General features: G+C 43.0%; 1 protein-coding gene and 1 pseudogene across 2 annotated transcripts in view; both read right to left on the bottom strand.

Moving 5' to 3' along the window:
- LMNB1 (lamin B1) overlaps positions 1–5377 on the bottom strand; it is a 47378-nt gene extending 42001 nt beyond the window's left edge. Inside the window, exon 1 of one of the 2 annotated variants that reach the window (XM_045838108.1) lies at positions 4637–5377. In XM_045838108.1, coding sequence (XP_045694064.1) covers positions 4637–4995 — 359 coding nt within the window. In that variant the 5' untranslated portion in view covers positions 4996–5377. The remainder of the gene's footprint in view (positions 1–4636) is intronic. The other variant, XM_045838107.1, reaches the window with a different exon arrangement.
- Positions 5378–14643: 9266 nt separating this feature from the next.
- Positions 14644–14716, bottom strand: LOC123818197 (annotated as a pseudogene).
- Between the last annotated feature and the right edge of the window lie 285 nt (positions 14717–15001).

Here is a 15001-nt window from a genome sequence, read left to right as displayed (position 1 = left end):
AATCATTAGCAGACATTTTAACGATTTCTAGAAGAAATGTAGATAAAAGTACATTATCACAGAACATGCACATGGGGACTACAGGAGACAGTGAAGCAGACCTAAAATAGAGGGATTAACTCATGGAACAGCTTTGAATGTGGCCCTGCTCAGCACCTCTTAGATTATCTGCAGGCTCTCCAATAAGTTCATATAGAGAGGTCCTAGTTTGTTCTTCTACTCAGAAAGGCAGAAAAGTCACCTGAACAATAACAGCAGTAATACTCAATCATTACCTAGTGCGTCATTGGTAAATGTAGGCAACCAAGGATCAAAATCAGTAGCAACAAAAATAATCACGTCAAACAAAGAAAGAAAAATAAGTGACCAGGAAGGAAAAAGACATAATCCAATTCACAGAAGAGAAATTTGAAAAGAAAGCCTTAAATATTATCCTCAGACAACTAAAGAAAATAATGCATCCTGAAAATAGAAACAAGCTGGGTAAAACAAGTTTCTGTATAAAAAAGAATTCCTTAGAATTAAAAAAAAAAAAACATGGTTTATGTCTTTAAAATGTCACCAATGTGATGGAGAAAATAGTCAAAGTAACTTCAGAATGTAAAAAGAAAAAAATTACGAGAGAAAACAAGTAATCAAAGGACTCAATATCCCAACTAGAAAGAACAAAGAAAATGGAGCACAGAAAAGGTATGGACTAATGTAAGTTTCCCAGAGCTAAATAAAGATCGAGCTTCGAACTGCAAGGACCCATTAATAACAGCAAGATGCATGACAGAATATCCTTACCTAGGCCCATCACCATGCAATTTCAGAAAACCAAGATAAAGAGAATTCCAATAGCTTCCCAAGAGGAAAAGCAAAAGCAATTACCAAAAGGAAATAACTGTGACTGGCATCAGACACACATTAACAATACTGGATGCTAAAAAAAAAAAAAAAATCAATGGAGCAATATATTTTCCAAATTCTGAGGGGAAAAAAAATGTTAAACCAGTATCCTATACCTAGCCAAACTATCATCCAAGCATGAGACCAAGTTATTTTCAAACACACAGGAGTCAGTTTACCTCCTGCCACCTTTTCTGAAATTATTTTAAGGATGTTCTCCAACAAAATGAAGGAAGAAACCAAGGGAAGGAATATATGTGACCCAAGAAAAACTGGATCTAAATCTGGTAAATTCCTAGGACGTCAGCTGCATATCTTAAGAGCAGAGTTCCAAGGAAGAAAGTGGTCTTATGTAATAGATATTATGATTACATATCTTTAAAGGATTTGAAGATATACTGAAGGCAAGTATTTCTTTTAGTCAACAACAAAAAAAATGAAAGGCTATTTAGGGACAAAATTATACATGGAAAGTCAAAAGTTTAAATACAAAACAAAGTAAAGTGGGGCATGTTTTGAGCAACTGATAGCATGTTAGAAAAAAATACAGTAGCCCCCCCATCCATGGTTTCACTTTCTAAGGTTTTAGTTACCTACAGGCAACCCACAGTTCAAAAAAATTAAGTGGAAAATTCCAGAAGTAAATAAGCTTTAAATTGCAAGCCATTCTGAGTAAATGTGATGAAATCTCACTCTGTCCTGATCCATCTCACCTAGAATGTAATCATCCCTTCGTCCAGAGTATCCATGCTATACGGTACCTACCTGTTAGTCACTTAGTATCCCTTGCGGTTGGTTATCAGATCAACTGCATCAAGTATCACAGTGCATGTGTTCATGTAACCCTTATATGCTTTAATAATGGCCCCCAAATGCAACAGTAGTGATGCTGGCAAATTCAGATATGCCAAAGAGAACCGTAAACTGAATCTTTTAAGTGAAAAGGTTAAAGTTCTCAACTTAATAAGGAAAGAAAAAAACGTAGTTTGCTAGCCTCTACAGTAAGAACAAATCTTTTATCTGTGAAACTTTAAAGGAAAAAGAAACCTGTGGCAGTTTTGATACCGAACCTCAAACTGCAAAAGTTACAGCCACTGTGCATAATAAATTAAGATGGAAAAACCATTAAAATTTGTGTGCAACACAAAAAAGGCTCTGACTGGTGGCAACATGTTGCACCAGAATGCACTGAGCCTATATAAAGACTTCAGTAAGTGATCCCTTGAAAGGAGTGACCACATTCACATAACTTTTATTACACTATGTTGTTAAAACTGTTCTGTTTTATTATTAGCTATTGCTAATCTCTTATGTGCCTAGTTTATCAATTAAACTTTACTGTAGCTATGTACTTATAAGAAAAAAAAAACATTTTTCTTTTAAGAAAAACCAGTATGGATGGTTCAGAACTATCTACAGTTTCAGGCATCCACTGGAGGATCTTGGAACATATCCCCTTCTTATAAAGGTGGACTAATTTACATATAATCTTGACAATAAAAATATATGCATAGATGTAACAAAAACATAATCCTAGGTCACTCCTCAACATCTCAGATTGTTTTCAACTGACAACCTCTCAGGCCTTTCTTAACCATACTATCACTTCACCCTGCTTTATTTTTATTCCCCTAGTATATGATATTATCCACCATTAAATCACATAGTGTATGTTATTTCATTGATTTTAATACATATTCTTCACATTTGAACCTATTGAAACCAGCATGCATCTCACATCACAATCCATACCCAGTATTTTACAGCTACAGTCAGCCAGGTGGCAGTCTTGTTACCGGGTGAAAAACGTTCAATGGATACATTCTGGAAAGATTTAAAAGGCACCAGCATCAAAATGCCTCAAATTTGATAAAATGTAGTATTTATTTTGCTTGCTTGGTATCTTTCCCCTCTGTACTCTCAGAAACATAAGGACAGTATAACTGGCATGTAACAGATACTTAATCAGTGCTACATTTTAACATATCTAAAACTAGGATGGGTCCAACAATGTGGGTCCTACATAATTGACTCTGATGTTTCTTTTTCTTCTTAATGGTACATATCTCACAGTGGTGAGTCATACAAAAAAAAAAATGCCATCAAAGATTTGAAGAAACTCAGTAACAAAAAACTGGGGGGGAGATGGAGACAGTAGTTTGAGTGACTAGACTTGTTTCAAAACACAATTACAAAAGTTGGTAAATCCAAGAAACAGAATCAAAAGCTTATGATTATTTCTGAGTTACAGAACTCAATACTTAAATAAAAATAAAAAAGGCAAAACATGATTGCCTCCTGGAAAGTCAGGAGACCATTTTCATTTTTCACTATAAATCACCCTTAATTTTTTCCTTTTTTTTTTTACCAAGTGTACATACATTTTTTGAACCGTTTTTACGAGTATGTAGTAAGAGGGAGAAGTACAGATTCACCCTCTTATTATACCAGGCACAAAATCAGAGACTGAGGCAGGGTCATTCACACAGATACAGACAGAAAAACACCCAGGAGCAGAGTCAAAAAATCGACTTTCATTTGCCAAATTTCATTTGGCAACGAGGTTGGAGACCATGAATTCTGGACTCAAATTTAGCAAATGTCTAAAGCCCGACATCAACACTAAGTTGCCTAATGGTGACAGTTATGCCATTTTGCTCATCAGAAACTCAAGGTAGGATCAGCACAAGCTTGAAAGTTTACCTTTGTGCACTACAATGAAACTCGGGGCCCCTTAGATGGAATAATTACAAGCTCTCCATCGCCACCACACTCCACATTTACACAACACCCTTGCACCTGCCCTGGCCTGTCAGCACAATGACAGACGCGGGGAATGAGCAAGGTCTTCCCATTACCCGAGAGACCAAACATTATAATGCGGGTGCAAAAGCTGGGGGAGGAACGGCTACCTGGAGGGTATGAGGGTCACAAATGGAGAACGGTGGCCATGACAAGCAAAAACCCAGCTTGCGAGTCCCAAGCACAGAAGCACTCAAGGGCCCCTCTCGTCTCCTAAGAAAGGACACCTTTCTCCAGTGAAACCTAATGAGCTTGGAAACCCAACTAGCCCTGGGCAGGCAGTGGCGCGCAGTTCAGACTTCGCCCCTCCCTCCTCTCTCAAGGCAGGCGCAGAACGCTCACAAAATGTCACAGGGCCGAGACTAAGCGCGCCAAAGCAGGACCCACCCCTTGGAGATCAGGACGCTTAAAACAGGTCCCTCCCCTTCCTCCCTCCGCGCGGCGCAAAACTCATTCATTCTTGAGGAGGGCAGCAAGTCTTCCCTGGCCGGCCACCTCCGTACTGCAAACCCACTAGACGATTTGTCTCGCACCAGCCAGAACCCAGGGCGCGCATTGGAGCGCGTGCCCAGAAGCCATCTCCCCGTACCTAGGGCCCCCGAGGCCTCCACGCAGGACAACCTTTCTGTATCCTGGGGTCCGAGGCCCGAAGCAGGGCGTTCCTGCAGCCCCAGGCGGGGACACCTCCTAGCCCTGCTGGGTATCCAGGATCAGCAAATGTGTATCCAGTCCCACCATCGCTACTACTCAAGCCCCTTCCGCACCCCTGAGGTAGCTAAGAAACACAGATTTTTTTCTCCTTCCCAGAGACTGAGACCCTGCCCCTTCCGAAGGGCGTGGGCACTCAAGCCCTCGCTCTCCCTCTTGGGGGTTCCGGAGGCCGCCGCGGGGTGCACCCCCATCCCCTGGCGCGCGCTAACCCGGCGGCCAAACGAACACTCACTTGAGGAGCAGCTGGTCGTGCTCGGCCTTGAACTTGCCCAGCTCTATCTGCAGCTTGGCGCGCTCGCGGGCCGTGTCGTCCAGTGCGCGTCGCGCATCTGCCAGCTCGGTCTCGTAGAGCGCCTTGAGGCCAGTGAGCTCCCGGCCGCGCACCTCCTCGCGCTCCGTAACCTGCAGCTGCAGCGCGCTGTTCTCCGTTTCCAAGCTGCGCACCTTGTCGATGTACACCGCCAGCCGATCATTGAGTTCGCGCAGCTCCTCCTTCTCCTGCAGCCGCGACAGCCGCGTGGGGCTCAGCGGCGTGGCGGGGCCACTAACGCGGCTGCCGGTCCGCGACTGCATGGGGGTCGCGGTCGCCATGGCGGGCGGCGGGGCGATCGGCGGGGAGAGCGGAGCGGGGAGGCCGGGGGCAGAGCGGGGACACGCAGCGGGCTGAAGGGAGCGAGGCGGGGATCGCAGGCACACACCGGCAACCCGCGATCGTGCAGAGGCCGGCGAGGGAAGGAAGAAGCACCTGGATGGCGGGAGCCGGGTTACAGCACAAAGGGCAAAGAGGGAGGACTGCGAATCAATCAGTCGTAAAATGCCCTTTGTAAGAAAACACGCGCGGGAGCGCGCACACACACACAAGCACGCACTAGGGATGATAGAGGGCCAGGGTGATCGGGAAGGCCGAGCTGGGTCCGCGCGCCGCCGCCGCCACCGCCGCCGCCGAGTCTCCCGCCCGTAGCACTTTGTTTCCTCTCAGGCGGGGCAGAGGGGCGGGCTGGAGGCGAGCCGCGGGGGGCGGAGGTGGCGCGGACTCAAGCTTAGCAATTCCCAACATGGCGGGTGTACTACAGCCTCCACGTGACCGTCGCCAGCCAATGAAGGGCGGCCAGGGCGCTCCGGTGGCTCGGGGGCCGGGCCTGTAAATTCAAAATCGGGCCCTCGGGCAATTGTCCCTTCCGCGCGCGGAGCTGGGCGTGGTAGAGGAAGGACTGACGGCGCGGGGAGTGACGCCTGGGACCGCTCATCGGCTGACGGGAGCCAGCGCCGGCGAGACCCTCCCAACTCGCAGCGCCGACCCTTAGAGGGGCAGGGCCGGAGGGTGGCGGGAAGCAGCCCAAGGCCCGGAGGTTTCCGGGGCGGGTCCGCGCCACCGCCCACACCCGGCGGTTCAGGGAAATTCAAACGTAAACGTCCTGAAAAGCGGTCGGCGAAACTCGGAGAGGCGGGGCTCGCCGCGGGCATTGTAACTTAATCCGGCCGGGCGGGGAGGGCACGGAAAACAGCCTGGAGGCCGCTGCTGTGAGGTTACGTAAAAGGTGCCGGTGTCCGGGATGCTGAACCCACTGCGTGCTGGCTCCGAGCACAACTCTTGTTTCTCTCTCAGGTGGGAAACTTTGTATCCAAACACCCCTCCCAGTCAAGTTGACGCACGTTTATCTTGAAGCTGACAGATACCATAATGCTAAATCATTTGCTACCACTGCTGATGGGCCGACCCTGATTCGTTTATTCCTTAGCAGTTTAGGGGGTTATAAAATCAAAACCACTTCACAAGCGATATGATTAACGTATGATTGAGTAAATAGCGCAAGCTGTTAATTTTCGTATTCCACTAAAATCCGATGTGTCAAAATCTAAATAGTATATGAAAAATTAAGTAGAAATGACTTTGCTTTAAAAGGGGAATCCCCTAAAATGTAATTTGACAATTCGTTCTAGAATGTTCATGAATTCCTTTGAAAAGTTTTGAACTTTGTCTCAACGTTTATTGGAATTTACTGTGTGTCCTGCACGGGGCTTTTCACGGGTTATCTGTCCGTGAAGCTGCTCAGTGATGTGGGAACTGGATTATTTCTATCTCAAAATTCATTTTATTTTCATGTTTATGTTTTATTTTATTGAATTCATTGGGGCGATACGGGTTTAAAGTATACAATTTTATAATACTTCATCTGTATATTGTATTGTGTGCTCATCACCCCAAGTCAGCGTTCTCATCACCATTCATCCCCCGTTCACCCTCTGCTACCTCACTCCGCCTGCCCTTCCCTCCGGTAATCGCCGTGCTGTGCTGTCCTATGAGTCGCCGACTTCCCTTTTCTTAATCCCTCCACCTTCCCCACCCAGCCTCCCAAGCACGCCCCTCTGACAGCTAGCTCACAGGCTGTTCTCTGTAGCTACAAATCTGTTTCTATTTTGTTGTTTTGTTCATTAGGTTCCACGTATAAGTGAAATCATATGGTACGATTGTCTTTCTTTGACTTATTTCACTTCGAATAATACGGCCCAGGTCCATCCATGCTGTTGCGAGAAGTAGGATTTGCTTCTTTTTTTATGGCCAAGTAGCATTCCATTGTGTAAATGAACCACAGCGATTTTATCATCTACCCACCAGCAGTTGGACTGCTGCCAAATCTTGGCTATCATAAATAACGCTACAATGAAGATAGGGATGCTTGTATTCTTGAAATCAGCGTGTGGGATTTCTTCAGATATATTCACAAAAGTGGAATGTCTGGGTCATAAGGCATTTTCATTTTAATTTTTTGCAATAACTCCATACTGCTTTCCATAGCAGCTGAACCAGCCTGCACTCCCACCAACAGTGCATGAGGGTTCCCATTTCTCCACATCTTCACCAGCACTTGTTGTTTGTTGATTTATTGATGACAGCCATTCTGGCAGGTGTTTTAATTTTCATTTCTGTGATGATTAGTGATGTTGAGCATCTTTTCATACGTCTGTTGACCATCTGTATGTCCTCTTTGGAGAAGTGTTTATCCAGGTCGTTTGCCCATTTTTAAATTGGTGATGAGTTTTGTAAGTCCTTTATAAATTTTGGACATTAAAGCCAAGCCTTATGAAAATGTATCCATTTTATAGATGAATTTCCTTAAGGTCACCAAGCAGGCAACAGGACTGCATTTGAACCTGGCAGTTTCAATTGGCTCCAGAGCCTCACCCTTAACTATAACTTACCAGGCCACCTCACAGCCTATTAGGAACACATCTCTGGGGTAATTACAGGTTAGTTACTTTAATAATGGCAGAAATGAAAGCCAGGGTGTTCTTTAAATGGTAATCAAGTCATAGACATAAGAATTAGTGACAGGCACCAGACTGCCTATCATCCTCCATGAATTTCTGGGCACTGTATGAGTAATGATACTTTCCTCATTAATGGTTCTATTTCCTGTCTGTTCCCAAATGCAAGTAGACCCTTGACCAACACAGGTTTGAACTGCCCGGGTTTACTTAAATGTTTTTTTTTTTTTTTTCCAGTCAGTATACAGTGAGCCTGTCTATCCCTGGGTTTCCCACTCACAGATTCAACCAACTGCTGATAGAAAACAGTATTTCCTTTTGGGAGTTGGGAATTGGCATTTGGAAACTCACAAGGGCAGAAGTCAAGCTTAAATAACACCTGGGCTTTCATTTCCAACTGTACAGAGCGGGTGCTCCTAACTGTGATTTTGTTCTAGGGTCCCCTGTACCTCCTTTCTCAACTTCTTGAGAGTTACCAGTTGAGAAGCTTCTATTTTGAAGTTGGTGGGAAAAGTTGGTAAGAACTCATATAAATTGTTATAACTTTAAAGGATCTGGAAAATGCAAATTACTAAAGAAACGAAGCTTAGCAACGGCTAGTGCTAGGACCAAGGTGATGGAATCGGGACTGGAATGTAATCCACTCTCGTTGAGGTCTCGTCCACCATGCTGGTTTGTTTTTCACGCTGCCCTCCCTTTCACCTCATAGCTTAAAAAACTATTTGGAAATCTTCTTTTAAAATTATTTTGTCCGTTTTTGAAGTTTTAAGACTGTATGTAGCCCTGGCTGGCGTAGCTCAGTGGATTGAGCGCGGGCTGTGAACCAAAGTGTCACAGGTTCGATTCCCAGTCAGGGCACATGCCTGGATTACAGGCCACGACCCCCAGCAACCGCACATTGATGTTTCTCTTTCTCTCTCTTTCTCCCTCCCTTCCCTCTCTAAAAATGGATGAATAAAATCTTAAAAAAAAAAAAAAAGACTGTATGTGAAGTGATTTCAGGTGTAATCTCTATTGTTCTCAACTTTATAAAGTTGCTCTTGATAGAATCCCTCAATTGCAGATTCCTTTAGGAGATTCAGATTATATCCTATTATCTGAAACAAAAAAATAGGTCGTAGTCAAACAATTGACTATTTGCTATTGATTGGCTGTGTAATTTTATGGAAGTTATTCCTTGGTTTCCTCATAGGAAAATTGGGGGAAGGGTTATTCTTACCTGGCAGGGGGTTTTTAAAGATAAAATAAAATATATATAAAGAAAAAATATGTAATGTGTTAGACATATAGTAATCTTGTGTCCTCAATCGAAAGCAGTGGGGAAAAAAAGGAAAATCCCATAACCTTAGAATTAGGAATATTGTGTAAACATTGGGTCAGCTGCTTTTCCAAATGTACACTTCCCTTAATCTCTCATCTTTTCCCATGCCTAACTCCGTATCTGCAGTAAGGCCTATTTCTTCCCTGTGCTTTCATACTCTGTTTGTTCAGCCCTCTTCATTTAAATAGTTCCTGAAATCCCATCACAGCCGATGTTTTCCCCCAATGAATTAGAAGAGAAATAAATACTATATACATTTGCTTCTGCACTTACAAGGACAATTGTGATTTCAAATATTCTGCCTTGTTTCATCTATAAACCTTCACTTGTCAGGGCACATGTTCTGATTAGTGGTTAGAGGCCACATGCATTCCCACCAAGCCTCAGCTTGCCGTGTCATCATTTCCCTCTTCAGTACTCCTCCCTCAACACACAGCTACCTCACTACATAGAGCTTATTTGACATTTGCCCTACTTTGTGTTTGTCGTTTGGATCTGGGACAGAAAAATACAGGATACCTTTAAGATCTAGACATAAAGGGGCCCAGACTAGGATAGATGTGGGGAGGCAGAGACAGGTGGAGGAAAGACGGAGCTTGCAGTAACCCACTTTTGTCCCAGGATAGGGGAGTGACAGTTGCAGATAGTTGAGTATACAACACAAACAAATGATATAGCTAGGGCTGCAGCACAGAATGTAGGAAAATATTACTAAGTGGGATCTCTTCAATATATATCTGCTGAATAAATGAAGAAATAAATTAATACATGGTCTACTAGGCCACACTTCTAACGTGCTTTGTAAAGTTAATTCTTTTTCTAGTTATCATAAAAGTATAAGAATAATTCATGTTTCAGAAAGTTCGAGTGGCTATCCAGAATCCCTTCCAACTCTGATTTTGCTTTTTGTATTTTAAAAAATGCTTAAGAGTTTTAAAGGTATATTTATCATCTTCAGTAGGATTGTTCTCTTAGCATGGTCCCACGAAGTTTATGTACTACTTAAAAATGTTTTCCAGATTGTTTGTTAAAATCTGGATATTTGACAATAGTATGATTGCTGGAGCTATTTAACTCAGTAGTTTATAGCTTATGCTTTTGTCAAAAAGAGAAAACATTTTGCACTCTTGCATTTTAGTTGTGTTATGCCAAAATATGGTTATAACATTCAAAATTCTTCTTTAAAAATCTGTAAACTATTCTTAAATGAGTATTTTTTTATTTTTTTTGTTGATTGATTTGACAGAGAGATATCGATTTCTTGTTCTGCTTATTTATGCATTGATTGGTTGATTCTGACCAGGGATCCTGCAATCTTGGCATATCAGGATGATGCCTTAACCCACAGGTGGCAAACACAAGGCCCACAGGCCAAATCTAGCCCTACACCTTGTTATCCGGCCCAGCACCTTGTTTCTGCCTGGCTGCAGCGATGAGGAGCGATGAGCTCCTTGCCCCTAGCTATTCCTAGTTAAGGAATACTTATATTTATTCAGTCCTAAAATTACATTCGGCCCTTTGCAGTCAACCTCGAGGTTGATGTGGCCCCCCGGTAAAAATGAGTTTGACACCCCTGCTCTAACCAAATGAGATACCCAGCCAGGGATTAAACTAATATTCATGCAACTGATTTTTAACAGTTTTTTTTTTTAATCTTACAAAGGTAAGCCCCTTCACCCTATATTCTACATCTTTGCCCTTAAAGTGGTAAAAATAACAGTAAAAATTGGTGTCAAAATACAAGGTTTGCACATAATTCAGCTGTTTCTGCTCTGTTTGAAACTGACCCCACCCAAAGAGTCAAAGGCTTTCCTTTTTTCATGATCAGGCTTTAGTCAGCCACTTTATTTATCTTGGTGTATGGTTTATCCTTACCCAGTAACACTTTATTGATTTAATGTTTGGACTATAGAGGTGAGACTTTTCTTGCCTTAAATATCTTCCCCACCAGTCTTCCTCTTTCGTTTTGCATGTAATTTCTCCATAAGATTTAGTCTTTCGGTTCACTCTAAAAAAGTAAGGGCACCATTTCCAGCCCCCACAGCTGAGTGCCAGAAAGCAGAGGGAGCCCTGGCCTCATGGCTTGGTTGGAGCATCTTCCCATGAACTGAAAGCTTGCCAGTTCAATTCCTGGTCAGGGCATGTGCCTAGGTTATGAATTTGATTCCTGGTTGGGGTACGTACAGGGCAGCTGGTCGATGTTTCACACATCTCACATCACTGTTACTTTCTCCCTCTCTGTAAAATCAATAGGCAATTTTTTTAACTTATAAAAAGCAGAGGAAAAATAAAAATATAATATTTGCATAGTTGATATGGTAAAAAAAAAAAAAAGAAAGAAAGGCACTCTGGCTGCACCAGTCCCATCCATCCCATCGTTTGGTCTCTACCACCCCAACGCCAATAAAAACGTCCAGTCTGGGGAAAGAAGGAGAGTTTGAAGCCAGATGTACTGTAGGAATCATGCTTATTTGTCCACCCCTTGGCGGAGTTAAGAGAAAGTGTTGAGAATCTAAGAGTAGAGATAGTCTGCCTTGCAACAAAGTCCCCTGTTTTCTTCCACATTGGTGCAGCAGAACAGACTAAAGAAGCCTTGTCCAGAACTGTGGTAGTCAGCAGCCTCAAAACAAACAAACAAACAAACAAACAAAAAAAAACAAGAATGTGAGTACCCAGGTGGAGAACTGTAAACTTCTGTGATGGTTAATTTTGGGTGTCAGCTTAACTGGGCCATGGTGCCCAGATATGTGCTCAAATATCTGTATGTTCTGTAAGGGTGTTATGGATATGATTAACATTTAAATATGTGGACTTTAAATAAAGCACAGTGGACTCCATAATATAGGTGGGTCTTGTCCAATTAGTTGAAGACTTGAACAGAACAAAAGACTTAAGAGGACTCCCCCTGAGCAAGATGAAATTCTCACAGCAGACAGCCTTCACACGCGAAGGGTACCATCAACTTCAGGGTCTCCAGACTGCCAGCCTACCCTGCAGATTTTGGACTTGGCAGCCTCTGTAATCACATGAGCCAATTCTTTTTTTAAAAAAATATTTTTCTCTATATATGTGCACATCCTATTGGATCTGTTTCTCTGGAGCACCCTGACATGCACAGTTCCTGTGCCCATAAGAGGGATGTGGAGAGGCTAAGGAAGGCCAGCAGATTTAAGTGAGTGAAGGGACAGGGAAGCTGTAGACTGACCTGGGTGACTTGGGCACTTGAGACGTGGTGGAACTGTAGACAGCAGAAGCATTGAGGACAGATGTAACAGAGGCCACCATAGGTGGAAGCCATAATAAGTCCCACCTAGAGAAGGCCATCACAGAATGGAAACAGAGCAAAAGCAAGAAGCAGATGGCTCTCCCTATAGTGGTCAAGAATCTGCTTGGACTTAGAATCAACCTCAGGTAGAACAGGAAGGATGAAGAATATGAGGAGCATTACATTTGAATGTGATTGAAGTACGAACTTAAACTGCTCCCTGCCACTGGGAGACTGCAATCGCATCACCAAAATGTTCTCCTCCATCTCTTCACACTGCTTTTCTGTACCATTAGGTTTTATTCCAATATAGGCTCTCTCCACACCCACCAGAGGGAAAAGCTGGCTTCTGGGCACCCCAAGCCTAAGTTCTATTTGCCCACAACATAAGAACTATTTGCTTGTTTGGGTCACAGGCCCAGCCCTGAACCAATGCCTGTGATCAGGGCTATGATGTTCTCTGATTGGCCAGGCCTAAGACAAAATCCACACTTTGATAGGCAGGGGATGGGGAGAGTCTGGAGTCAATGCTGCCCCACCAAACCACATGGCATGGGATTCCATCAAGAATGAGGAATATGCCCTGGCTGGCATAGCTCAGTGGATTGAGCATGGGCCTGCAAACCAAAGGGTCGCTGGTTCAATTCCCAGTCTGGGGCACGTCTGTGTTGCAGGCCAGGTCCCTGGTGGGGGGCTCATGAGAGGCAGCCACACATTGATGTTTCTTTCTCTCTCCTTTTCCCTCTCTCCCCCTCTCTAAAAATAGATAAATAAAATCTTAAAAAAAGAAAAACAGAATGAGGAATACATCCCAAAACCTTACGAAGGGATACTGGTCAAAACAAAAACATGTTCTACCTCATGGAAAGAGAATACAAGAATCAACCTAAATAATCTTTTTCTAGCCTGAAATTCTCCAAAGCTATCAATATGTTTAAAAATATTAAAATAGAAAACTCTTAAAGGTTTTAGGATACCTAGAAAGTGCTATTCATTTACTCACTTATTAATCCATACATTTACTCATCAAACATTTGTGGGGCTTACTACATGCAGAACAAGGATAACTGAGGTACACGATCCCTACTTTGAGGAGCTCAACTGTCCATTGCAGATGAGCAAACATACATCTAAATAACAGCAGCCTCCAAGTGCCAGGTACTAAAAGGAGGCATAAACAAAGTATACACCCAGGACCAGATAGGCCTCTGCAAAGCAGATGAGCAAAGCACTCAGATATTGCTGAGCTGAGTTTCAAAGAATGTCAGCCTCCAGGGACTGGCAAATGGATCTGGCACTTTAAGGAGACCTATAAGTGGCAACCCAGAGTCCCTGGGGGGAATGAGAGGGAAACCCCAGATGGATTCCCTAATCTCCTTGTGGTGTGCTTATTTCAAACCACACTGTGTAGGAGGTGCTTTAAACCAGGAATTAGTAAGGTGGTAAGGGAAGCCAGTCTTAACCTTAGACCTGGCTTATGGTTTCCAAGAAAAATGGAAAATTGAGGAAATTATCATTGAAACAAGTAAATTACTTAAGCTGAGTCATAAAATAACAGTTGTGCCTTGCCTAAAGCAAAACAAAAATAGAAAACTGATTAAGCAGGAAATTTTATTGAGTAACTCCTATGTACGAGGCACCACACTGTGTGCAATGAAATACATTTTTTAAAACATGAAATGTAATTTGTTCCTACAATAAATATACATGTAGACATGAAATTAGACATGTGAATAAATAGGTTATGCAATAATGCCATGAATGACAAAGGCCTAAGGGAGAGACACTGATGAAAAGTGTCAAAACACTTAGAGAACGAAGAGACCCCTTCAGGCCAGGACGACAGGAAGATATCATGAAAAAAGAGGACTTGGACTGGACATCCAAGTAGGGGAAGATTTATTTCAGTAAGTGATTTGGATTAAAAAAAAATTAGCTTCAAGCCCTGGCTGGGTAATTCAGAGCATCATCCCAGTACACCAAAGTTGCAGATTCAATCTCTGGTCAGGGCACATACAAGAGTCAAACAATAAATGCATAAATAAGTGGAACAACAATCTATCTCTCTCTCTCCCTTCCTCTCTACAAATCAATAAAATAAAAAATAATAATAGTTTGACTAAATTTTCTTGGCTTTGTAAAGGCCAAGTTGAAAAGCTGTGATTTTCAACAGGATGGTGGTGGTGGGGAGGGGGAGACAAAGCTACCTGTCCCTAAGAAGCTATCTCAAATTTTGCGGGCAGATGAGGTTTTTATGTTTGTCAAAGGAGGTCAGGGGCTCATAAAGTTACTGCTGCAGAGAACACGGAGGATGTAAAGCACAAAGCTCCTGCCCTTAGTCTCACTGGGGCTCTTGGGTTACATCCAGAACCATACTGGCCTATATTCTTTGTGCAGGGGCCATGCTAATCTAAACTGTATCGTTCCAATTTTAGTATATGTGCTGCCAAAGTGAGCACATAGCCTATATTCTATTACGTACCAGAAGTACCTAGGTCAAACAGCCCACCATGGCAGCCACGACTGCAGAAGAATTCTGTCATTCACTGTTACATTCATTTGGAAAACTCACTCTGTGGTAACTTGAGTTGACTTCTGCACAAGGTTTTCAGAAACCTGTTGTCATTTAAAAGAAATTGGTTTCATTTCCCTGACCTTAACTTCTCAGTTTTTTCATTTACTATGTACTTCCTTTAAGAGATTTAAGTCAAGTTTATCTCAAAGTGAGGGATGGACAATTTCTC

The sequence above is a fragment of the Phyllostomus hastatus genome, unplaced genomic scaffold, assembly GCF_019186645.2.
Source record: "Phyllostomus hastatus isolate PE091 unplaced genomic scaffold, TTU_PhHast_1.1 phas_contig_254, whole genome shotgun sequence".
NCBI lineage: Eukaryota > Metazoa > Chordata > Mammalia > Chiroptera > Phyllostomidae > Phyllostomus > Phyllostomus hastatus.
This window is presented reverse-complemented; position numbering and strand designations above follow the sequence as displayed.